This window comes from Cynara cardunculus (genome assembly GCF_001531365.2).
Source record: "Cynara cardunculus var. scolymus isolate 2C chromosome LG 2, CcrdV1, whole genome shotgun sequence".
NCBI lineage: Eukaryota > Viridiplantae > Streptophyta > Magnoliopsida > Asterales > Asteraceae > Cynara > Cynara cardunculus.
Window position 1 is genome coordinate 12587248 of NC_037529.1, and position 26806 is coordinate 12614053.

Sequence of the window (26806 nt, forward strand, 5' to 3'; positions counted from 1 at the left end):
TCCAACTAATACTCATCAAACTCATACTTTACCTAATCATGTAATAATAAGTAAACTACTACGACTTACCACCTTCCAGCTCTAGTTTTGAAGTTAGCCACGAACACACCTCATCCATCTCTTCCGGGATCGTGTAGTGCCCAAGCCTGTTATATTCATTGCACACATATTATTTTCAATCTTCTTGTTAATAAAACTAAACTATACAATTACATTTTATCAAGAAGATTACGTACGACTCATAGCTTTTGAATGTCAGGCTTTTGAACCCTGTTGTACTTAGTTTCTCGGCTGATTTCTCCCCATAACGGAACCGTACCACATCATCAGCTGCCATCATATTTTCCACCAAAAATTACTACTCTTCCTTCATTACCCACATCATAAACTAAGCAAAAGCATATCGAGTTCCTAAGTAAGGTCAAGTTTCACCTACTAGCTCAAAGTTATTAACAACTGACTGCATATATGTAGTTTTATAATTGTTTGTTATATGTTTGACATTTAGAATGTGTTCTAACGATGAACAAGTAAATTAAAATGGGAAAATATGTGAATTCCATATTGAAACTTTCATGTACTTTTCTGAAGCCAAGGGCCAGTTAGGTGCTGTACATCTAGAAAGCCAAGAAGATAGCACAGCCACTGAAACATTCAGCACCACTTGCACTTTCTATGTTCTTTGGCATCCATTCTTGTTCTTGAAAGGCCAAAAGCATTTACAAAGATCTCGCAAGAGGTAGTTGTATTTTATGTTTTCATGGATTATGCAACGGTTACAAAAAACACATGTTGACTGTTTGACTTACACCAAGGTTCAGGCTTTGAACTCCATAAAACAATTACCATCTCTTTTTTCATTTGTCACAAAAAAGTAAATGGCTATAAATCCCTCAAAACAAATTACTTTTACCTTTTATGTTTTTAATTTTATATGGGGTTGCAATATGCTAGGAATGAGGTACTAGTGGTCGAACAGAGATGAGAATATAGATGCAAACAGAAAAGAAAACCCGTGTATAGTACCAATTGATGCTCAACTGCAAGAACTATAACATTAAAAGCGTTTACCTTTGCCATGGCAGAGCAAAACGGGCAAGGATGATGCACGATTTGCGGCTTCTTCCCCTTCGACCTTCTTACTCAGGTCCCTAGAAAGTTGGAGAGACTGTCATAAAAATAGTAAGATACTAAATGGGAGGAGATGAAGGAAAAACAGTGAGCAGTCGAACTTTGCACATGGAAGCCAGCCACTAAGACCAACAACTGCATCCAAATGAGTAGAGTATGTGTTGCCATTCCCAAACTTTCCATGGCTAAAGCAACTTGCAGAGTATAGAGCAGTTGCTGCGCCCATACTGAAGCCTCCTACACCAAGTTTGACTGCAAAGTGGAAGAATATATTACGACATAAGAACATCATCATAACCATCAAAATTGAAATAAATTGTTCCCCTTACAAAAGCTATCTTTTGTTTATGGTTAAGGCCCATTAAAAAACCAGCACGTTCATTGTTTTTCTTCTCTTTACTTGTTCCTTTTTAAGGGTTATTTAACTTTTTGACGGAGTTTGAGGCTATTTTGTGTGAGGACGAGACATTCTTGTGTTAGACAGAGGCGTTCTTAAAATCTGAAAAAGGTTATGCATTTAAAAAAAATCTGTGAGAAGGTTATTCTTCTAAATAACCCTTCCTTTGAAAGGGGACGGTGATTGGTGGGTTTGAAACTTTTGGACTTTTTATTGAACAAAGTTCATAAATTTGCTTCATTTCTAGTTTGACATTTAAATAGTAGTGCTAATGACTTTATATAAGCCACCATGAGGATATAAAAATACAATGAGATGAGAACACTTCAAGGCAAGATTTTACATAAAATATATCGATCAAGAGAGAGCTTTGGAGCTTACTATTAGGAGGCTCTGTAGACAGCAGACCTAAAACATGTGCTGCTGAAGCATCCATCCCTTCTACATCTTGATGTGCATCTTCGGAGAGATCACTTACATCAAACCCTAACATCCATGATACCGACCTTAATATTTCATGCATGTCAAAACTTAAAATTTCAGTTGAGAAAGGAGCACTAACTAATGAGGTCTATCAAAAAGCACACCACCCATAGGAAAACAATGTTACATTAGGATGTCAAAAATAAATAAATCAGGGTTGCCAAAGCACTTAGAACGTACATGCAGTGGTGGGAAAGCCGCCAAATAAGGTTAATGGTTGAGCAGGTGACGTGGGGCATATCCATTTGATCTACAGCACATGTAATTAAGATAAGTGTTATCAAATTAACATGAAAAGGGAGAATCTTTGTATGAGTCAATCTCGTGGCTTAATTTGGTAAGAATTACATTTTCTGTTTATTATTCACATTTTGTCATGTAATAGAGCGTGATTTAAGTTTGACAAGAAAATCAAAACGCATTTGGCAAAGACTGTTTCCTTTCTCTATAAAATAGGATGACAATGTAAATTCATTAATAAATAGTGGGTTTTACTAGATTTGAAAGCTCTGTTTTATTAAAATCAAATAGGCAACACTTTTTTTGTAAGGGAATTTTGTGAACTGAACATCAAAATCATGTTAACAAATTGCAAATTTTATATACTCGTTGTGGTTTGTAAAAAATGAAAAAATTTGCAAAACCATTTTCTGTTCAGTTTTCACTTCTTAAAATACGTAAATGTAAAAACATAAAAACAAAAGTGTCATCAAAGGAGACCTTAGACTCTTATTAGCGTTCCTTCAAAGATCTAAAGTAATCTTACAATAAACTTGTCCTTACATTTGGAAGAGGAAGGGTCTCCAAGAGCTGGGACCAGCTGCCAGAAGGAAACAGATATGAAAAGACAGTACACAGATTTCAGTTGCCATTAACTGATGTTGTATTCATATAGAAACATAAGTAAAAACTGAGACATTGTATATGCAGTTAGAAGCAATCTTTCAGGTAACATAGACATTTGTATAATTACGAATGGCATGAAAAATGTGGCCTTATCACACTCTTGCAGGTAAAATTCTTGCAACGGTGTAGTGGTAAGATGGGGAAAGGTGAATATAATAAAGCATAATGTTAATTGTTACTCAAGTTATATTAATCAGTTGACGATTAAAGCCTCCCTGTCATCTCCAGCAAAATACACAAGAGAGACTTGTAATGGTAATGATAGTATTTTGACTTAGATGATTTAAGAAACATCAAAGATCTTGCTACACAAAAACACAATTGTGACACCATTGATATCATAGCAAAAAGCTATAAAACTTAATTCCAAAGTAGAAAATTCTCAATCCCTCGTGACAACTAATCTGATAAACACAATAAGATTTTCATGTTAAGATGATCTACAGATAGAGGAAGATGATGGACCTTAGAAGTTACAAGTATACCAAGTGAGAATTGCAAAATCCATTATCGTTGAGGTTGTTCATCAAAAATCATTATGTGCTTATAACATTAGACAAAAGTCGTTAAAGTAACTCGAAATTTAGACTTGAAGAATAGGATTGCAGAACAACAACAAAACAGGGGAAGCAAATACTGTTCACACCAGCCGGCCTGAATGTATCTATGGCAGAAAACTTAAAAGAAAGAAAAATGAGAGTGGAAAGAGGACAAAACCAAGGGTAGTAAGGCCTATGCAATACACCTTTTTGTGGAGCTGTTCATGCTCTTTGTGCCTATTCTGCTCTAGTTCAAATTCAGGAGCCCCCCCCCCCCCAATCTTTAACAAAAAGTATGACCAGTATCTGATTACAAATATTGCAAATCAATCATAGGATGATAGGGAACAATATGAAATACTCAGGTATTGAATCTGACTTACAATCCATATGATACAATCTAAAAGATACACAGCAAACAAATAGGTGAGGAAATTTCAAGAAAAATATAGGTGTATCAGAACTATTAGCAACTAACGTAAATTACTGCTTCAGTAAGACAATAAAGATTATGAAGATATAACCATATAGAGAAGAAACATGAAAACCATATTACCTAGAACCATTATCACCAAGGCCATGCAACCAGACAATGGTTGCCTGGTGTTTGCCTTTAGGTTTCACCACATATGTCCGTCCAAACTCAAATGCCCTTCTGGCAGTTCTACCACCTATGATAGAAATTGAATCAAAAAGGGGGGGGGGGGGAGGAGAAGGGGAGAGATAGAGAACCACAAATTACAAAGGATAATTAAGAAGCAGAGTTATTGATAGACAGAGGTAAACATTCAAAAACCCAAACAACGAAAATATTTATTGATAGTAAAACAAATTTGTTATTAAAATGGATCAACCCCCATCGATGGGCCAAAAACTCACTGTCACAAACTTCGCTTGCAAATTTTTCCTACTCCTGGAAGTTGGAACCAAATAGAGAACCAAAAAGAATAAAGAAGAGCAAACGAACTGCAAAAAGTAAAAAAGTTATAGAGGGGAAAAAACTAACCAGAACCGATAGAGGGGCCACTGAAACTCATATTAGTGATCACAGATATGCAGCCAGCTACAGCAGCCACCAAAAAAAAACCTGCGATGAAGAAACTCTACACATCTGACTTCAACTCCAATACAACCATTATATCAGGAGAAACCAGTTCTGTGGCATACATAACTGAAAGAATACCTTTATAACGCATGACACAGGAAAAATACTCGAAGCATGTTCATTTTACTTCAATCACAATGATTCTAGCTATTCAATACTCAAATCCTGTATCTTGGATTTTACTATCATGTATCAAACAAACTAAAACCAAATTTCAAGTTTTTTTTTTCATCTGATAATATCATTACAATTCTACAACCTCCATTTCAAAATAAGAGACATGGTTTGACTAATACGAATATAGTCGATAGACAAGTTCTTCAATTCAGATTTAGACAACAAGAAGGGTGTTATGTTAAATCAATACAACCACCATCTTCTAAATAATTATCTGTGGAGGCCACATTGATTATCTTAATGACTCAGTATGTTCTAAATAAGCACATTACTTCTTCAAGTATATTAGATTACCAATTAGAAAGTTCATAATTTTGCAAGCCTAAAATACCATCTGCCACTTAAAACAATATGCATACTTACTATGTCTCATGAAAAATAACAAAGTTTGCCTAAACATATAGTTTCACTAGACACTGGTCTTGTAAAAGCTGTTGATTTAGCCAAATATCTAAGATGTCGGACAAAATAGAGAAATCTTTGGACTAATTGTAACGATAACAAATGGGCAAATATGTAAGTTTTAATTTGAAAGTTTTCCCAAAAAGAAAAGTTAACAATATTATGGACATCCCGAAATCCAAATATTTGCAATTTTAACGGGGGGCAGGGAGAAAACTTCACAACCCTCCTCCGGTCCTCCCGTAACTAGAATCACTTCATCATCGAAAACCTAGTCATTCTCGAATTACAAAAAATGACATTTATGCTTTTAGTTTTATTCTTTAAGCGCCTGACGCTTATGTATTGCTTTGTATAATCTGATATCGGAAGAGTTTCCTCTCTATACCCAAACTTATCCTCATCAATTTTGAGGTAAAAATAAACCAATTTGACCACAAATTTCCTTAAATGGACAATTTCAGAATGAAATTAGTAATGAATCGCTTCATTTTGTCAATTACTCAAGGAAAAAGGACAATAGTTCGTAAAACTCATCAAAACTGAACTTTATCATATCTAATCACACATATACATAAAACTTAGCAGTATGCATCAACCATTTTTGAATCAAATATCGCAAGTAAAATCATTAGATCTGCAGAAGAAAATTGGGGATTTTAAGATCAGCAAGTACCTGCAGATGGTAGAACGGAGACACCAATGGGACCTCTGGTACACAAGTTTTCACGCCCTTAACGGTGCGTGTTTGCGTGTTCTGCTACAAATGAGAGACATTTTTTTGGTAAATTCGACTTTTGACTACCTCGTTCTTTAGCTTAATTACATTTTCGGTCCTCCTAAAACCTATAAGCTACTTTCCAACAAAAATCAAATCAATTAGGTATGTTATGGTTGGTTCTTTTACACAATGTTTTTATCAACCTCTTACCACCTATTATCTAATAAAAGGTTCTTACCTTGGTAAGAGGTGTGGGATAGGAGAGAGTAATACAAAGAGATAATAAACTTGAAATGATTCAATCCTTCTTATTATTCACAAAGATTACATCAGTTTACATAAATATATATGCATATGTGTGTGTGTGTGTACAAATGACCATAGCTACCATACCCTTTGGGAAGGCAACGGTTCATAACGTCCCCTTGAGAGACCACTGTTCAGATTTAACTTATAATACTAGAAACTACGTTTAACTTACCATTCAACACTCCCTTGTAAGCTAGACGGGAGCCATTCCTAAATCTTCTTTCAAACGGTTAAAGTTACAACTTGGAGGGCTTTCGTAAATATGTTTGCACCTTGATCTTTGAAGCAATAGAACTCGATCTCAATCATTTGGTGTGGTTCATGTGTTTTGTATCTAATGCATGTTCGGTGCTTTTTATACGGTGTGCGGTTTATATTTTTTGTACCTAACACACTTTAATTACAGTTTCAGTTTTCTTGAATTTTTAAGAGGTATAAGTATTCTTGCATGATATACAACCATCTAATGCATATGAAACATTAAACTCCTGAAATTTCTTTGATTAACCCACGTCCCGTCGAATTACCCTCATCCACCATCCTCCCAAACCAAAATCGCCCCTAATTTCTCTCCATTCCCCCTCACCCACCCCCAAACTAGAAATGGAATGCTCTCACTCTCTTATACGGGAAATCCCATCTGATTCTTCTCATTTCTCTTGAATACGTATTATTTTACAACTTTTTGTAGTTCGAGACCTTATGCATCAAAGGGCTAGGAAGGCATCTTCTACTTCAAGAAGACTGACAGGTACTTTCTTCATCTTTATTTATCCACTCCATTCTCACCCTTGCAATTCAATCTTCTCCATCTCAATTGTTAGGGTTTCTTCAAGGGGAAGTCTAATGGAATTGAATTCTTCATTATACGTATTTGAAGGGGTTTCTTCAAAGGGAAGTCTCTTTTAATCCATCAAGATGTACATATCTGAAGCTATGCCCTTCAACATTTAATGTGGTACCTCTAGGTGGTCGTCATGTCTACAAATATGGTTTGTTGATTGTTGCTGATTAGAACATTTTTTTGGGCGTCAGGCCCTGATGACATCAAGATACCACCCTTATCTTAAAAATGGTATATAGATTACTTCATTCATCTATCAATCTCATATGTTTTGTTAATTCTTTTGGAATCATTTTTAGTGATTTGGTGAAGTATTTTTAATGATTTAAGGAAAAAGTTGCCTCTCACATAACTGATTCAGTTAGTGGGTATTAATTCAATTGTGGTTCCTAATATTCATAGCAAGTTTGATTACTTCTTTTCCAAACATAACATGTGTTCATCTTTCACTTGTTTATAGTAAGTAATGGCAAATTCTGAGCTTGAGATGTAATTTGGTTGTTTTTTAGTTATATAAGATTTAGATGTGCTAAAACTTACTGATTTGGAAACCTTTCACTGTTCTTGTTTCACATTGTGAGGGATGGGAGGTTTTGGTCTCCTGTGTGATCTGGCTGTGCTGGCATGCATAGATCAGGATGATGCTAGACTCGCCAATGGAGAAGGTATATTTATAATCTTATGATGTTCGTATGCATAGATCAAGAAGATAGTATTCTCACTCATTTTGCTATTACTACATTCGTCCTAAAATGAGTGTCCACATTTCTATTTTAGTGTCTAATTTCCAATTATACCCTTTTATTTTGAGATGGAGAATTCATTACTTGCTTTGTATTATTGAGTTTAGTATATTTCTTTCTTCTAGTTTTTGACAAATTAAGCATTTCATCATCCAGGCATGGAGGTAACCTTTATGTTAATGGCTGCTTTACAGACTTCTAGATTGAGGCTCATTCCTTTCAATTTGAAGCTCTATGTTTTACAAAGTCTTAAATGGTTTTTTGCAAAGAATTTATTTTACAATATTATAGCTTCTAGGATTTTACCAATAAAGTTGTAAATCAAACTATTCTTGCCTTCATGTAACCATTTGTTATTTGTTTTTAAATTTACACAACGAAATAAAGAAAAGTTTGACTTTGAATTTTGAAGTGAAATGAACTACTTTGAAGACTTGATAATATTGATTCAAGTTCATTTTAGGACTATGTAGTAGTGTACTTATTTCTACTTTTGAATTTTGATTAATTCTTTTTACTTAAATACAATGTACCTTCCTGTTAATATTTTGAAAGGTAATGGTAAATGGAGAGGTTTAATGTGTCAATGTGCCTAAATTCTTTTTAAATCATCGCCGTCTCACGAGCTTACTATATATATATATATATATATATATTACAACAAGATAATTTTATTATCTCATTGGTTTTGTGGTATAAAAGGGTAAAAAGAAAGATTTATAAGTTTTTTGTGTGTATGTATGTTCTAGAGTTCGAAGAAAAGAGAGATAAGAAGTTGAATTATGTGATTATTTGTCTAGATACGTGTTGTTATCTCATCTTCATATCATCTATGTGACTCATAAGGTGAGTTTAAATTTCTTCCATCTTTCCTTATTTGGAAATTGGGTGTAGAACTGTATGGTTCTTTATATGAGTTGCTAATTATAAAAATGTTTTCGATGCTATAATTAGCATAATTGTGGGGTTTTGTTATGATTATATCATTTGTGCGAATAAGGGTGACATATTAAATATAGGTGTATTTTGGTTATAAGGGTGACATATCAAGAAGAGGTGTATATTGGGATAAAGGTGACAGATCAAGGAGAGGTGTACATCATGATAAGGGTGGCAAAATCATCATGAGTTATAAAATATGGGTTTTGATCAAACATTCATAATTATCGCATCCTTATGATGCGATAAATTAGAGTTGTCGCATCTTTGTAATATGATAACTTAAAGTTGTCGCATCCTATTGATGCGATGAAGTGTGGTTATCGCACCAGTATGATGCGAGAAGTGAGTTTTGTCGCATCACAAGTTGGCTACCTATATGATGCGATAAGTTGGGTTTATCGCACCAGTGTGATGCGATGAGTTGATGTTCTCGCATCAGTGTGTTGTGAGAAAATGGGTTTGTCTCACCCATGTGATGCGAGAAATTTATGCAACCTTTTATATGATGCGACAAGTTTTACTCATAATGTGTTTATCGAATTATTGGGTATTTGATTGCGATATATAAGGTTTGTTATATCAAAATGATGTATATTTGTTATTATTACAAATATAAGTTCATAAATGTGATTTGGTGATTTCTCACCCTGTAATTGTATTAAAGGGATTTATCACTAAACCTCAAGGTCTAACTCTCATTTTGTGTTTAAAAAATGTGCATTACAGGTTGGCACAACCAGAGGATAAGGGGAAGGGAAATTTGTGAAATGTTATTATTATGCTTACATGGGATTTTGGGCTAAGCATAATTTTCTTTTGTATCTGGATACTTGTTATGTATTCAAGTGTTAAATAGAGAAATTGTGGAAAATTTTGGTAGCTACTTTGTAATGTAACTTTTGGAATTAGGGGACCAGTTGTTGTTGATCCCCTCTCTCGGTGATTTGATAATAATCCTTTTTATCTTACGAAGTGTACTATCTTTGTATTCAGTTTTAGCGATCATCATTGAGTCTGTTCAGTGTATCACTGAACATGTATTGTAATTATCTCAGAGATAAGTATTCCTCAGGAAGACAAAATCACACCACAGAACCTTCAGCGATTTCGAAGACAAAGCTGAAGACAGAGACAAGCAAATTCATGATCTGGATCGATTTTCAGTGATAACAAGCCTGTCTACACAAGTGTAAAATTTACTCAACATTCAACTTACACAGAAGAAACCTCAGAGTTATTCCAGTGTCAACGACCAAATGAATCTTGTTGAACAAGATTAGTTTTTGTCTTGTCCTTCTATACACAAAGGACAAACCATACCTCTCAAAGTAAAGTACTATACGGAGTCGCTCTATAGTCTCCAAGCGTGCTTACCTACTTTGTTAAAGACTATTGTTCATATACGGCAAAAGCCTATATATCTGGAACAAAGGATAAGCTCACTTCTAGAAGCTTGCCCCATGCTTTATACCATCTGACTTGCATTTTATGCAACATGTATAAATAGCTGAGAAACTCTTCCTTCTCAGTTATCTTCCGTATCTCACTCCAACCAGAAAAAGCAAATTATTGCCAAGAATTCTTATTTCTTGAGGATCAACTCTCTACCTAAGCAAAAGGCTTCTTCCCAAGCATAAGACCTCTTAACCTTTTCTTTTTAACAAGTCTTTTCTTTCTTGTTTTCTGTATCTTGTGTGTTTCTTTGATTGTTTAGATAAGTTCTGTATCTTATCTTTTCCGCAAACAATCTGTAAAATTTTGTATTGATCTTCTTTATGAATAAATGATTTTTAAAAGTGAAAATTTATGTGTTTGTATTCATCCCCCATCTACAAATTGTTACCTTTAAACTATTATAGATTCGGCTGGGACCAACAGTTGTGTAAATTATATTTCTTGATATATGGAAATATTTGTTATATGCAAATGTGATTTTGTGGTGGTAAAGATGTTGGTTGAATTTATATGTTAAGACTAAGAAAGAGACATTTGGGCGTCAACTAAAAGGCAATGCAGGTTCCCAAGAGGTTTTACCCGCACCATAACCCGCATTAACGTATGTTTGTAGGGAAAATGGTACGAGAGACTCTTGGTACGAGAGACTCTTGGCACGAGTTTAGCCTCGCCCAAAGTTGCATTCGTGCCCATATCGTCATTAAAGGCTTCAACTAGGGTTTTCTCATTTTCCATTCTTTTCATTTTGTCTCAATCCCTCTCTAGTTTGGTTGACTTGTGGGGCTTAAGGTTCGATTTTTGGAGCATGGGAGGAGCTTGGAGTACCTAGAGAAGTTCATTTTAGAATCTAACCTTGGGATCTTCAAGATTATTGATGAGGTAAGATTTTGGATTTTTTCTGTTTTGGTTAGGGGTTTTGTAGATATGAGCTTTGTATTCATATTTGGTGCTTTGTTAGGCTTGATAAATGATTGTGAAGAAGTTTATCTTGGAAGGTTTTCACTAGTGGATTTCAAGTCTTCATTTTGAAAGTTAGAACTTGAGTTTTGAAAACTAGGTCTAACTTAACCTAGCAAGATAAGTTCAAGTTGTTTTGTTAAAACTTTGTACATGCCAAAAATGCACGTTCTTAATATTTATCAAATGACTTGATTATTTAATGAGATTTGCATCTTCAGTGTATTTGGATTATAAATCTTATGAAATGCTCATATTTGGGATTTTTGAAAATTTTGATAAATAAATCTTAATGGGTATGTTATGTTGATGATTTATTGTATAAGGAGTAACTAACTTATGATTAATTCATCTTTAGTGTATTTGGTTTTATAAACCATTTGAAAATGCACATTATTGTGCTATAAGGCATTTCGGAAATAGAAAATGTATGATTTCATTTGGAAAATGATTTGCCTCAACAAATGAGAGGTTTTTGAGTCAATCATATTTTAGAGCATGTGTTTGTATAAATGTAGGTTAAATGCCTTTTATTGTTTATGATTGGCTTTTATTTGAATACTCAAATAAGTGTGGTGTTATTGGCTTGATTTTGGCCCATTTGAGATTTAGGGACCTTTGTCCAGTTTAATTTGCTTATCGATTGAGTTTTGGTTTGATTTGCATTTATAACATCTTTATTTGAGAATTACATGCTTTGAGTGCATTGGTCATTCAATTGGGGATATGTCATTTTGACTATAATGCCTTTGATCCATAGGCATATAAGTCAATCATGTTTGATAAGTGAGGAGTTTTGATGTCCTCACTTTGTGCCGATACTCTTGTAGGCATGGTGGTTGTCTCGGTATTACGAAGGTGAACTCTTATGAGTCGGACTTCGGGACCATGAGTATTGTAGTTTTGATGCTTTAAACCTTGTGCATGAGGGTTAAATGCTTTGTGTCATAAGTAAGAAGTTTTGAGGTTACTATCTTGAATGTTAGTGAGTAGACACTAATGGTCGAATGAGAACCTTGAGGTTAGAAATCTACTAGATATATAATGAATGGGTACTAAGATCTAGTATCCTTCATGTGAGCTCAATGAGGAATGTGTACTAAAGGTACCATGACCTTGAGGTGATGCCAGTATGGGTTGTGCACTAAAGGTATCGAGAACTTGAATTGACGTTTGATATAGCGTGCACTAAAGTCAATGGATCTGAGGTGTCGTTCGCTAAAGTTGATACATGGCCTATTTTTATGTTTTGCCACGTTCAATGGATATGGGTCTCCCCCATCGCCGAAAGGTGTAATTTGGGATAATATATTATTCATGTTTTCGATGTTGTTTTGGGGTATGGAGTGTATCCGTAATTTATGATTTTGATATCTTGGAACTTATTCATGTTTTAGTGTTTTGGATAATGGACTTCATCTATGTTTTTTCAGTATTTAGATATTAAGCCTTATTTGCATTTTCTGTGAGTATTGGGTTTCCGTTTTATGTTAAACAAGTGTTTCGACCAATAAGTTTTCATCACGAAAATGGTGGGTTTTGGAAAAGATGTTGCTTTTATATTTAATACATTTCACTTTGGAAATTGTGATTTAAAATAACATCTTTTTAGTTATACCATTTTATATTAAAGATGAAAAGTGTTTAAACTCACTAGGCGTTAAGTCTAACCCTTTTATTTGTTGGCATGTGCATTAGGTCCTTGGTGGGGAATGATGTTAGCGACACTATGACGAGTTGAGTGCTAGTTAGAGGCACAAGAAAGATGTAGAAAATTTGAAACGTTTTCTGTACGTTAGAGGCACGAGAAATAGTAGAAAGTTTGGAATTTCTTCTGTACGTTAGAGGCTACGACTATTATGGAGTTTTAAAAATACCCGACCTTAACCTAGACTTGAGTAAGTTTTAGGTTGTACTTCTATTGATGTTAAACCTTGGTTTACTACTTTAAGTAATCAAGTGTTGACCGATAGAAAAGATTTTAATTCTTAATTGATGTATAATGAAATTAAATTAGTCGTTTTTCTAACAGATTTTGGGGTGTTACAATGTAATTATAAATTATGTAACCTAATGTTTATTTTTTTTTAATATGTTTAGTTTTTGTTGTAAAAAAACTCAAACCCTGGTTTAATTAAATGTAAATGTTGATGTTGAGATATTTTAATTCGTTTTGAATTTTGAATATCATATACGTAAAGTATTATTTATATGAATTTCGGAAGATGGAGTTCAAAATTTCTTATGATTTTAGGTTTAATCATGAGTAAGAAAAGAACCATCGATTCTTTTTCCAAACAAAAAGAAGGCTTTGTTAATGACCACAACCAAATCTTAACAATGATAATCTTGTGGATGTTATTAATATGGAAGCGAATATTAGAGTTGAGCATGAAAAGATTGGTGTGTCAAATTTGGGGAATGTCAACATAGATTCTTTGATTCGTGATTGGGGCATACCATACAATCTTCAATCCCAAGTTATCAGGGACGGACCCAAGAATTTTTGGATACGATGGCACCATATAAAACGGTTGCACCTTCTAGAACAAAACGGTTGCACCTTCTAGAACAAATCGGTTGCACCTTCTAGAACAAAACGGTTGAACCTTTCACGAACCTACTTTTTTTTTACCTTACCACAGAGGAAAAATACGGTGACACATGCCACCCCAACCACCCCTCTGGGTCCGTCCATGCAAGTTATCCAAGTAACCAACATGATGAAATTAAGTGAAAATACATTAAACTTGGACCATATCAACTTCATAAATCAAAGTATCCTTTTTGTTTGACCAATCTAAACGGTAATATGCAGAGTTTTCAAGCAGCTTGGTTTAAGAATTTTTGGTGGTTGGAATATTCTGAGAAAAATGATGTTATATTTTGCTATCTTCTCAAATTGCAGAAATTTTGCATTAAACTGAAATTGGAGAGCTTCAGACTAAAAAAGGAGCAAATCAAATCCGTACTTTGCAAAGACCCGGAGATACTAGATGGAATTCCCATTACAGATCAATATGTAGCTTGATGTGATTGTTCGGTCAGACTTGTGTTGTTTTGAATGACATCGGTACTGAAGGATCCACATATTCTCAAAGAGGTAATGCTAGATATGCCCTTCCTCGTGCATTATCATTTGATTTTGTCATTGTTATCGATGTGATGAAAGAAATTATGGGATAACTTATTGGAAACCATAATTACCTCCTTGATCTCCTCTTCATTATATATAACCATAATTACTTCCTTGATCTCCTCTCCATTATATATAGCATTTCCATGTGTAACCCTCAATTTTGTAGTCTCCTTCCTTTTCTTTTGTCCTACTCTTGTTGTATAAGTAAACCTTATTTGACATAATGAAATTCACCTTTTGGTATCAATTTGTGTATGGTATCAGAGCGTCCGATCCAGAAACCAAAGAAAAGAAAACTCTAACCGATCCCTATGGACGACGACGATGCAACCAAGAACAAGAATGAAGGAGAGTCCATCGACCACAACTCTCCTCTCTATCTACACGCTTCCGACTACCCGAAACAGATGCACGTGAATGAAGTGCTTACTGACAAGAACTATAGCAATTGGGAACAAGAGATGATGAATTTCTTGTTCGCCAAGAACAAAACCGGCTTCATCGATGGCACGATCAAAAGGCCAAAGGTGGAATCCGAAAAATACCTACCTTGGATGCGTTGMGATGYGATGATCAAAGGTTGGTTAACCACGRCTATGGAGAAAGAGATYCRYAATAGTGTGAAATACGCAAAAACAGCAACAGAAATCTGGCAAGATTTGAAGGAACGTTTTGGAAAGRAKAGTGCCCCCAAGGCGTACGAACTAAAACAGTYGTTGAACACCACCCGACAAGATGACACAACCGTATCAACCTATTATACTAGGCTCCGCGTTTTATGGGACGAGATGGAGTCAATTCTTCCTACTCCTCGATGTTCCTGTGATGGCTGTTCGTGTGGGCTCGCAAAGAAACTGACCGAACTGAAAGAAAAGGAGAGGACTTACGAGTTCCTAATGGGGCTTGATGACCTATTCAGCGTTATTAAAACGCAGATATTGGCCATGAAGCCGACACCAAAACTGAGCACCGTCTATCACCTCGTGGCGGAGGATGAGCAGCAACGTATGATCACCGCTTCAAAGAAACCCGTCCGCGAAGTAGCTGCCTTTCAAGCTAGTTTTCAAGGAAGGTGAAATCAAACACGAAATCAACAAGAAAAGGGGTGGATAAAGACCGAGAAGGGCACCACTCGAACCGAACCTTGCAGTCATTGTGGGAAAGAAGGACACGATCGAGATGGATGCTTCAAAAGAATCGGTTACCCCAAATGGTGGTTGGGCAAAGGAAAAAGAGACAAACCAAAACCAAGGGCAGCCATGGTGGAGACAAAACCGTGCCCGATACCGGGCATTACGGAAGAGCAATACGCTAGCTTCCTGAAGTTGTTTGGTGAAAACCGAGAACCTGTTGTGGCTAACATGGCAGGTAGAATAAGAGCTAATGACAACTGGGTTGTGGACTCGGGTGCCACCGAGCACATAACCCACCAAGGGCACCTTCTTGAAAGTTTATTGATGAACACCAATGAAAGGCCGGTCACCATCCCTGATGGGGATTCAATCCCTGTAAAAAGGAAAGGTGAAGTTATTTTCAAAGGAGGATTAAACATCAAAGGAGTTCTATTTGTACCAAATTTTACGTGCAACCTTTTATCGGTTCGGATACTTACCAAAGATCTTCATTGTGCAGTAACATTTTTTCCCGATTTCTTTGTTTTACAGGATCTAAAAGCGGGGAGCTTGATTGGAGCGGGTAATTGTCGTGGTGGTCTCTATTGGATGGGGGGAATAAAAGAAGAAAGGAAGGCGATGGTGGTGACAATCGATGCATGGCATAAACGTCTTGGGCATGCATCCAACGTAAAGCTATCTCGTGTTAGTTTCCTTAAAGATGTTTATTCGAATTTTAAGACCCAAGTGTGTGATTCATGTAACAAGGCAAAACTCACTCGATTACCTTTTTCAATTAGTAGTATTAAAACTACCAATTGTTTTGATTTGATCCATTGTGATGTKTGGGGGAAATATAGGAGACCGTCACTAATAGGGGYGAATTATTTTCTTACGATAGTCGATGACTATAGTAGGGCGGTATGGGTATATTTACTTAAACACAAACACGAGGCGAGCACTTGCCTAATTGATTTTTACAACATGGTGAAAACACAATTTGRAAAGGGCRTCAAAWGAATTAGATGYGACAATGGTGGAGAATTYRTGTCAAACAACATGAAYGAATTCTATAGAGAACRAGGAATTGTCTTGGAAACTACTTGCCCCCATACCCCACAACAAAATGGGGTAGTTGAGCGAAAGCATAGGCATCTCTTAGAGATCGCACGAGCCTTACGGTTTGAAGCAAACCTTCCCACGATCTTTTGGGGGGAGTGTGTTCTTACGGCTACGTACATTGTTAACCGGTTGCCCTCCAAAGTCATAAATGACAAAACTCCGTATGAAGCTCTATTCGGACGACATCCTGAATACGACCATATGCGGGTTTTCGGATGTCTAGCCTACTACAAGAACATCGAAACGAATGGAGATAAGTTTGAACCAAGAGGAAAACCCGGGGTATTTTTAGGCTACCCTCCGGGCAAAAAGGGGTACAAAATTTACGATCTAGAACAAAGAAAAATGGTGATGATGAGAGACGTAAAATTCATCGAAGACATGTTTCCTTTTTCAAAAACGGAATCAAAAGATTTTGAGCAAGAAATCTTTGAGTACTTGAGTCCTATCTCACAATGTGATGAATCACATGAAGAACCCGTCAAGAATGTGGAGACAGGGGGAGTTTCAATGCAAAATAGTGAGGAGGAGCAAACATATAGAATGGAAGACGTCTTGGAAGAACAACTTTCTTGAAGAAGAGCAAAACCATAGAAGAGCAAAACATGCAAAGTGGTGACGAAGAGAGTAATACCCATGCTGAAGACGTGCACATGGAAAATCATGTGGAACCACCTGTCGTCCAACAAGAAACCAAAGAAAGAATACAAAAGAGATAAAGGACACAACCGAGGCACTTAAACGATTATCAAGTAAAGCTTCCCCCATCCATCGACCACACGCAACCCGCTTCCAGTCAAGAGTCCTCGACGGTACATCCATTATCCCATTACGTTTCTTATGAGCATTTTTCTAATACTCACAAAACGTTTTTATCCGCCATCAATAATCATGATGAGCCGAAATTCTTTCATCAAGCAGCCCAAAACGAAAATTGGAAGGAAGCCATGCGGAAAGAAATACACGTCCTTGAGCAAAATGGGACGTGGACCCTCGAACAATTACTGAAAGGAAAGAAAGCCATCGACTCAAAATGGGTTTACAAGGTCAAGTTCAAACCGAATGGTGAGGTAAAAAGATATAAAGCGAGACTCGTGGCAAAAGGCTTTACACAAATGGAGGGAGTGGACTATCACGATACGTTTGCACCTGTTGCTAAATTGGTGACCTTAAGAACACTCCTAGCCATTGCCGTGAAACGAGGATGGGAGATTCAACATCTCGACGTTAACAATGCTTTCTTACATGGAGACCTAGAGGAGGAGGTTTATATGAAGATTCCTCAAGGGTTCTCAAACAAAGACGACACAAGGGTATGCAAACTCAAAAAGTCGATCTACGGCCTGAAGCAAGCATCTCGGAATTGGTACCACAAGTTCACTAAATCCCTTGTTAGCGTTGGTTACAAACAATCTAAGGCCGATCATTCATTGTTTATTTACAAAAATGGTGATGCATATGTAGCGGCTCTTATATATGTGGATGATGTGATACTTGTCGGGAATGATATGAAATGGATTGAAAGAACGAAGTCCTATCTTGACAATGAGTTTAGCATAAAATATCTCGACCCCTTGAAATATTTCTTGGGCATCGAAGTGGCAAGAACGTCCGAAGGACTGGTCCTTAGCCAACGTAAGTACACGTTGGACATTCTTGAAGATAGTGGGTTGAAGGGATGCCGGCCTAGTTCGTTCCCCATGGAACCAAATCTCAAGCTTGACAAAGGAGAAGAAGAAGAAGAAAAGATTGATGCAAGCCAATACCGAAGACTTGTAGGTCGCTTGCTTTACCTACAAGTCACTAGCCCAGATATAGCCTATTCCGTAAGCATTTTAAGCCAATTCGTTGCAGACCCACGACGCGTTCACATGGAGGCTGCAAACAGAGTTTTACAATACCTTAAGACCACCATCGGTCAAGGCATTCTCTTACCAAACACAAACGACACCGACCTTGTGGCTTATTGTGATGCCGATTGGCTCGGATGTCCACTTAATAGGCGATTGAGGTCGAGTTACATGCTCCTATTAGGGGGGGCCCCAATTCCTGGAAGTCAAAGAATAGTTTGTAGTATCCCGCTCTTCGACCGAGGCGGAATATCGGGCAATGGCTACTGCAGTTAGTGAGATTATATGGGTTCGTTGCTTGTTAGAGGAACTTGATGTCGCGGTGGTTGGTCCTACACTGTTGTTCTGCGACAACCAAGCAACAAAACATATAGCTAACAACCCCATTTTTCATGAAAGAATGAAGCACGTTGAAATGGATTGCTTATTTGTTCGTGAACGAGTTGAACGAAAAGAGATTGTTCCCGTTAACATCAATTCAAAGCAACAAATTGCTGAACTGCTTACCAAACCACTTGGTTCTCACCTATTACAAACGTTACTTGTCAAGTTGGGCATTCGGAACTTACATGCGCCAACTTGAGGGGGAGTATTGGAAACCATAATTACCTCCTTGATCTCCTCTCCATTATATATAACCATAATTACTTCCTTGATCTCCTCTCCATTATATATAGCCTTTCCATGTGTAACCCTCAATTGTAGTCTCCTTCCTTTTCTTTTGTCCTACTCTTGTTGTATAAGTAAACCTCATTTGTCATAATGAAATTCACCTTTTGGTATCAATTTGTATATAACTGACAAACTTTACAACAAAAACACAAGATATTGTTAATGCTTTGACTTTGGTTTCTACTATAAAAAATTGAATCAGAAGCTTAGAAATGAAGGTTGGGAATCACTTTTGGATCAAATTTGTTTCTTTTTGCAACTGTAATAGCATTTTGGTTCTTGATATGAATGGAATTTACAAAGATATAATTTGGTCACGTCATAAGAAAGAAAATGTGACCGTTGAGCATCATTACCATGTTGATGTATTCATTGCTGCTATTGATAGTCAGTTGCAAGAGTTGAACTCTAGATTTACTGAGTCTGTAATAGAACTTCTTCGTCTTAGTCTTGCTCTGGATCCAAAAAGGTCCTTCAATATTTGATGATATATGTAAATTGGCAAAAACTTACCATCCTGTCGATTTCACAGAACAAAAGCAAGTTTAGCTGAAGCTTGAGTGGCAACATTATAATCTAGATGTTCTTGATCATCCACAACTGAAAAATGCTTGTATACTTTCTCAGTTGTGTAGAGGCCTCCAGGCAACCGGGAAGTCAAAAATTTATCCATCGGTTGACAGATTGTTCGTCTTATATTCACTTTGTCGGATTCTGTTACAACAACTGAAAGAGCTTTCTCAACAATGAAATCGTGAAGACAAGACTTTGTAGTACCATGGATGACGAATTTCTTTAAAGTTGCTTGCTTCTTAATAATGAAAGGGATATTACTACTTCTTTTTCCATGGATAAGATAACATATGATTTCTATTCATGAAACAAAGACGCAATCAACGTAAAATTCACAAGGTTTAATCTTTTACAATTTTTAACTTTATTGTTTGTATTAACAAATGTTTGTTTGGTGTATATGTCCAAGTTCTTAATAATTGTTTTATTCTCAACAGATTAGTCGATGAGAAAATGGATTGGCGGGCCATTGGAAGGTTCATGTGTTAGAGATCGTTTATCAAACACTTACCGGTAAAATTTAACACTATTATTTATGTACCGATAAGATTTTAGTCCACCACAACGACATCCTATGCAACAATTTACCCGGTAAATGCTTACCGTGGTAAGAGTCGTCGCTCTCACTTACCGGGTAAGATTCATGGTCCTTGTCTCGCTCTTACTTGGTAAGATTTTTGGTCCTTACCATATTTCTCCGGTGAGGTAACATGATTTGGTAATCACTTACCCAGGTAAGTGTTTGGTAAATGGCCCCTTAGTCTAATATGCAAGTTCTTTTGTTTATCAGAAGAATTATTTTGTTCGAATATAATATTTATAGTTATTATTTTATAAAAAAGCGTGACTCCAAAACTCCGGAGCTCCTATCATAAATTCCTTACTTCACCTCTCGTTGTACACTCAACAAAATAACACGTTTTCTAGACTCCGTGTTACTATTGCACTTAATAGATATTTTTCTTATAACCTTTTTTCATGTTCTTAGAAGTTGAGTGACCGAATTAAAAATTAAGTGGCTTTTATGCAATTTGATCTTTCATCATTCATACTTAGAGACCGTTTATCTAAACACTTACCCGGTAAGCACTTACCAGTAAAAAAGTTCAACACTATCACTTACTTACTGGGTAAGATTTTATTCACTAAAATGCAACGTGTGCAACAATTTATCCCGGTAAGCGCTAACCATGGTAAGAGTCCCCCTCCTCATTTACCGGGTAAGACTCTCAATTATTGCATTTCCTCTTACCGGGTAAGATTCTTAGGGGCCGTTTATTAAACACTTGCTCGGGTAAGCGCTTACCAAGTCACATTACCTCACCGGATGAATATAGTAAGGACTAAGAATCTTACCCGGTAAGAGCGAGACAAGGACCATGAGTCTTACCCTGTAAGTGAGGGCGATCGACTCTTACCACTGTAAGCGCTTAGCGGGTGAATTGTTGCATACAATGTCGTTTTGATAGACTAAAATCTTACCGGGTTAGTAATTAATGGTGTTAAATTTTACCGGTAGTCACTTACCCAGTAAATGTTTGGTAAACGGCCCCTTAGTCTTTGACATATTCATCCGATAAAATAAAGTAACTTGGTAAGCGCTTACCAAGGTAAATGTTTGGTAAATGACACCTTAAATTAATATATATATATATATATATATATATATATATATATATATATAGGTTGGTTATTATACAACTCTTGTCGTTTGCGCAACCAATACAACTCAATCTCAACCGTCCATTTCATTTTATTAATATATGATTTTATAGAGGTTTTGATTATTTTCTAATATAAAGTATTAATCATAATTAATGAACCGTATTCATCTTTCATAAATATTTAAATCATAATAAATGAACTCTAATCATTTTCATAAATATTTTAATTTATTAGGTTGCATTGGTTGTACAAATACAATATGTTGTATTTGAAATAAACCCTATATATATATATATATATATATATATATATATATATATATATATATAAAGAAAATGCATAAGAACACATGAGGCAAAATTCAATTATTCAAAGATGTAATAAATGAAAGGGTAATAATTAAATAAAAAGCACGAATCTTGATTGACGTCACATATACAGAGAGACGTACAAGTAAAAGAAGCTCGACCAATCAAAAGTCATTGAGATTAGAGTAGATTGGGTATATAACGAAGTCTTGTCCCTTGTTTATTCACGTGTCATAATTTTCAAATAAGTGGATCTAGAAAATTTCAATGCTCATACGAAATATTATAAAACCAAACAAGGTTGTTGACGGATTTTTCTGTCGGTAATTTTAGATATTGTGGTGGATTGACCATCAATCCATCGGTGATTGAAAATCCGACTGTAATAATGATCATCGACCACACTTTCTCTATCAATAAGATCCGTCGTTGATGACTGTTTTCGACGGATTTTTCCGTCAGTGATGCCGCTCAATTTTTCGAAGACAATATCTTACAATGGCACAAATCAAACCACAATAGCGAGTAACTTTTCTCCACTATCATTAGAACGGAACATAAATAAGCAAATAAAAAAGGAATATTGTATTTCTATTTAACTTTTAACGAATAAAGTGTTATGGAAAGTAATTGAAGGAATCCAAAATCAAAAGTGATGTATAATTTTTGTTTCATGATTTACATTTTATTATTACAAGATAATAAATTGTGGCCATAAAGATTCAAATGTAGTAACTCCGGACTATCTACAAAGAATATGATTGTCTTGGGATTAATCGATTTACATAACAGATTGGATATCCAGGTTAATCACATAAAATAATAATAATAATTTATTTATCTTGGTGAAATAATAGACATTGAATAGGAAAATGATTTTGATGACAAAGAACTGGAAGACAAACAACCATTCAATTGGGAGGCTACTCTGGCAATTACTTTTGGCTTTTTCCTTTTATTACCGTTTTGCCCTTGCCCTTCACCTTCACCATCCTCGTCATCAATGGACAAAAGATCGACGACTATCATTTGGGTCTCCGGCGGCTCCTCCACCGCCACCCGCCCTTCCAGCCACTTCACCACCTCCACCATGCTCGGCCGCCGTCTCACCTTCTCTTGTATGCACCATAACGCCACGTGCACCAGTTTCTTCACTTCCTTTTCATCAATCCCTCCCAGATCCAACAACCGTGGATCCACCACCTCCATGACCCTCCCGGCTTTCAGCTTCTCCGTCACTATCTTTGGAAAATACTGAAACTTTCTCTTCGAAAGCTCACTGCCACCGTCTATTACCGTCACGTTCCTCCTCCCGCCGATGAGCTCTAACAATACCATGCCGTAGCTGAATACATCTGATTTTTCCGTTACTCCCAGTTCTAACAACCATTCCGGTGCCAGGTAGCCTTTTGTGCCTCGTAATGTTGTCAGAACCCTGCTCTCATCTCGTGTCATTAGCTTCGATAATCCGAAGTCGGAGACGATGGCACGGTGGTTTTCGTCGAGGAGGATGTTTTCCGGCTTGACGTCAAGGTGGAGGACTCTTGAACGGCAGTCATGGTGTAGGTATGCGAGGGCTTTTGCGACGTCGAGTGCAACATCAGATCGGAGACCCCATGACAAGCAACCACCGCGGGAACCGTTGTTCCTCGCGGTTGCCGGTCGTGAGAAGATCCAATTGGCTAACGAGCCATTCGGGATGAACTCATAAACAAGAAACCTTGAACTATTATGAATACAATATCCAAAGAGACGAACAAGGTTTACGTGTTGAACGCTGGCAATGGCGGCGATCTCCGATCTGAACTCTTTCTCCCCCCTCTCCTCTTCATGTTGAATCCTCTTGACGGCGATGGCGGTGCCGTCTTTCATGACCCCTTTAAACACACACGCAGAAGCTCCTTTTCCGATGACTGATTTCCAGTTATCGGTGACTTCTTCAAGCTCTTTGTACCGGAACTTGGTCGGAAGTCCGGCAATTTTCCGGAGAAAGCTATACTCGATTCGGAGTTCTTTCCCTTCAGAAGCAAGTCTAGTCTCCATCACACGTCTTCTATGGCGAAGATGTCGCCTGATGAAATAGAAAGTAATGACGGCAAAGATAGCGGCAACGGCGGCGCCGATGATGAGAAAAAACGATTTGGACAGATGTAAAACCACCCGGGCGACGACGATGACGGAGATGAGGAAGACGAGGGACGAAAGGGCGAAGATGTTAGCTTTTCTGTCCTCCATTAAAGAAGCTTCATAGCTGAATAAGCATTTTGAATTTGAGAACAGAAATGGTGAAATGGAGAAGAGATGAATCGATTACTTCTGGTTCTTTTGGTTCTGAGAGATTTCTTGAACTTTGAAAAATGGGTGTTGGTGTGTGTAAAATTTGACTCTTCAAAATCTGAACACCTTTTCGTTTTGGTTGCTGTTTTCCTTCTTTTGTTTATTGCATCTTGTGATGTACATTTTATTTAAATCTTTGACTTTTTATTCGTTAACTTAAGGCGGACTTTGACTTTATCAAATACTCGTTACCTCTTCTTTTTCGATTGAATATTATAAAAAGAATTTATTAGAATATATAATTTTAAATAATTATTGCAATTTATATTTCTTGAAATGTGACCAACATTACAAAAAGCTTGGTCAATAATTTTTAATACCAAGCTCACATGTTATAGAGTCATCTTTTGCTTACTTGCTATATATAATATATATATATATATATATATATATATATAAAAGAGTTCAAACGAGAATACATTCATTTTACAAGAACGCAAGAACACCTTTTACCATAAACAATCACATGTGATACTATTATTCAATTACATATGATACACATGTGATACTAAATCAGAGACGTGGATGACTTTTGACATGATGTATGTTGTCAAGTCACCCTTACACCACTAAGCCCTCTCACATGTACTATCACACGTGATAAATGTGATACTATAATCAATCAAGATCATCACATGTGATACTAAGTCATAGACTCAGACGATCTTTAGTGCTGTTTGACACTACTTCACACCCAAAAAGAAGGGAGTTATGTCTGAGTTAAACTTGGAGATGGAAGTCTTCTTTCATTTCTCGACAGTGAAGTAAGACCAAGCTCGACCTAAGTTACAAGGCACGACATCCATACACCACCAAGTGTATTATCACACGTGATAAAGATGTTCTTGCGTTCTCGTAAAATGAAAGTGTTCTCGTTTGAACCTCCACCTATATATATAGGGGTTGGTTCAAATGTTAACCAAAATTATTGTGTTAACTTTGTTAACCAATCTTGGCCATTGATTCTTATAATAAAGGGTTGTGATTAATCATGATAAAAAATTAAAATTTTAAATTTACAATTTCAAAGAAGATATGTGAACAAAGGGGAAAAGGGTATTTAGGTAATTTTTTTTATGTAACTCCCATATCATTAATTGGGAGTTACAAATCAAAAAATCTCATTATTTTTATTAATTTATTTTTGTTAATGTAAGAACCATGTGAACACACACACACACACACACACACATATATATATATATGAACCATTGTGTCAAATACGAACAAAAATTGACATATATATGAACTTGGATTGTATAGCATTTATGAAAACAGTATGAATATAATAAGAATAGTTGATACACGAAAGTAAATAAATAAAAAAACAGGTATGAACACAATATAAATAGTTTGTGAACAATAGTTCCTTCATTATAAACACGTTCAGGAGCAAGCCAATATTGAGATATTCAGCTAGTGTACATATGAACACAATATGAACAGTTTGTGAACAATAATTCATTTATTATGAACACATTCAGGAGCAAGCCAATGTTGAGATATGCAGCTAGTGTACATATAAACACAATATGAACCGTTTGTGAATGATAGTTTCTTCATTATGAACACATTCAGTAGCAAGCCAATGTTGAGATATGCAGCTAGTGTACATATGAACACAATATGAACACTTGTGAACTTTTTTTTAACAATTACATATGAATTCGATTTTCGATTGTAGTTGTAGACGATTTTAACCTTTTCATTCTCATTGTTGTGGATCTGTTTTCCAGTAGGTTTATCCATATTACTCGGACGATATCAAAATCTTTACAATTGGAAATTCTTTAACAATTACAAAATCAATATCATTATCGATAGAATAAATCAAAATTACAAAACATGAACACGTATAAAAAATATCAATATTACATAATCATCAATTATTGAGATTTTTAGATTTGTAACTCCCAATTAATGATTTGGAAGTTACATAAATGACAAATTACTTAATTACCCTTATCATTAATATATGAGTTATATGTGAACCTAAAGAAAAGATGAAATATGATTGGTTGAGCTTGGTTAACAAAGTTAACACAAAAATCTTGGTTAGTATTTGAACCAAATGCTCTCTCTCTATATTTTATATCTTATGTCGATGATTATAAATTATCGGGAAAAAAAAAGAGGAAACTGCAATTCATTTTACACATATCGGTCATAGTTTGACATATTAAAAATAAAAAAAGTTGACTATTTATATTTTCAAAAGTGTCATAGTAGCCCTTGAACTCCTCATTATTTGCTTTGGTACCCTTGGTCTTCCAAGAAAGTTGAAGAACAAACCTTGTAGTTCCTCAATTCCAATTATTGGTCATCAAACTTCTGCGTACTTCACTCTTGCCCTTAAAAACAAACATAAATAAAAACACATCAAATATTGACAACGTATACCAAACTTAGTGGTCGTTTACTAAACGTTTACCCGGTGAGTACTTACCGGGTAATTTTTCTCACTGGATGAACATGACAAGGGTCAAGAATCTTACTTGGTAAGAGCGATTATAAGCATGGAGAGTCTTACCCGGTAAGTGAAGGTGACGACTCTTATCCGGGTAAGCGTTTATCAGGTAAATTGTTGCATATGATACGTTTTGATGTACTATAATCTTACCCAATAAAATAAATTGTAGTATTGACTCCTAACGTTAAACACTTATCGAGTAAACATTTAGGTAAACGATCCCTTAGTTCTAATTATTTCTAAGACATCAATACTAAATTCTTTATGAACCAAATGTATATCTATACTATATTATAAAGCATTTGGCTAAAACTCTTAAAAACTCTTAAAACTCTTAAAAACTCTTAAAACTCTTAAAAACTCTTAAACCAGATTCTATCCCTATCCGATTTCATTCCATATCTGAATTCGAATAACTAACTGCAGATAAACACAATCAAATACATG

The 26806-nt window shown here is 35.9% G+C and overlaps 3 protein-coding genes across 4 annotated transcripts in view; 1 reads left to right on the top strand and 2 right to left on the bottom strand.

Moving 5' to 3' along the window:
• The window catches only part of LOC112507150 (acyl-protein thioesterase 2-like), a 6024-nt gene extending 156 nt beyond the window's left edge, over window positions 1-5868 (bottom strand). Inside the window, exons 1-10 of one of the 2 annotated variants that reach the window (XM_025111590.1) lie at window positions 5817-5868; window positions 4463-4543; window positions 4013-4127; window positions 2795-2831; window positions 2192-2261; window positions 1910-2014; window positions 1233-1383; window positions 1072-1151; window positions 237-330; window positions 1-146 (exon numbers count right to left, since the gene is read on the bottom strand). The exon at window positions 1-146 is cut by the window's left edge and continues 156 nt beyond it. In XM_025111590.1, the coding sequence (XP_024967358.1) occupies window positions 59-146; window positions 237-330; window positions 1072-1151; window positions 1233-1383; window positions 1910-2014; window positions 2192-2261; window positions 2795-2831; window positions 4013-4127; window positions 4463-4493 (771 nt within the window). In that variant the 5' untranslated portion in view covers window positions 4494-4543; window positions 5817-5868 and the 3' untranslated portion in view covers window positions 1-58. Of the gene's footprint in view, window positions 147-236; window positions 331-1071; window positions 1152-1232; window positions 1384-1909; window positions 2015-2191; window positions 2262-2794; window positions 2851-4012; window positions 4128-4462; window positions 4544-5816 lie in introns of those variants that run through there. The other variant, XM_025111591.1, reaches the window with a different exon arrangement.
• An 8693-nt stretch (window positions 5869-14561) lies between these two features.
• Window positions 14562-15326, top strand: LOC112505909. The gene has a single exon (XM_025109947.1). It carries the CDS (start codon window positions 14562-14564, stop codon window positions 15324-15326), a length of 765 nt encoding a protein of 254 aa, XP_024965715.1.
• Window positions 15327-22362: 7036 nt separating this feature from the next.
• On the bottom strand, window positions 22363-23803 carry LOC112508233 (probable receptor-like protein kinase At5g20050). Its single transcript, XM_025113024.1, has one exon. The coding sequence runs from the start codon at window positions 23785-23787 to the stop codon at window positions 22390-22392; it is 1398 nt and encodes a 465-aa protein (XP_024968792.1). The 5' UTR covers window positions 23788-23803; the 3' UTR covers window positions 22363-22389.
• Window positions 23804-26806: the final 3003 nt, after the last annotated feature.

Coding starts and splice junctions, on each gene's coding strand:
- LOC112508233 (XM_025113024.1), bottom strand. CDS start 23,787: ATGGAGGACAGAAAAGCTAACATCTTCGCCCTTTCGTCCCTCGTCTTC.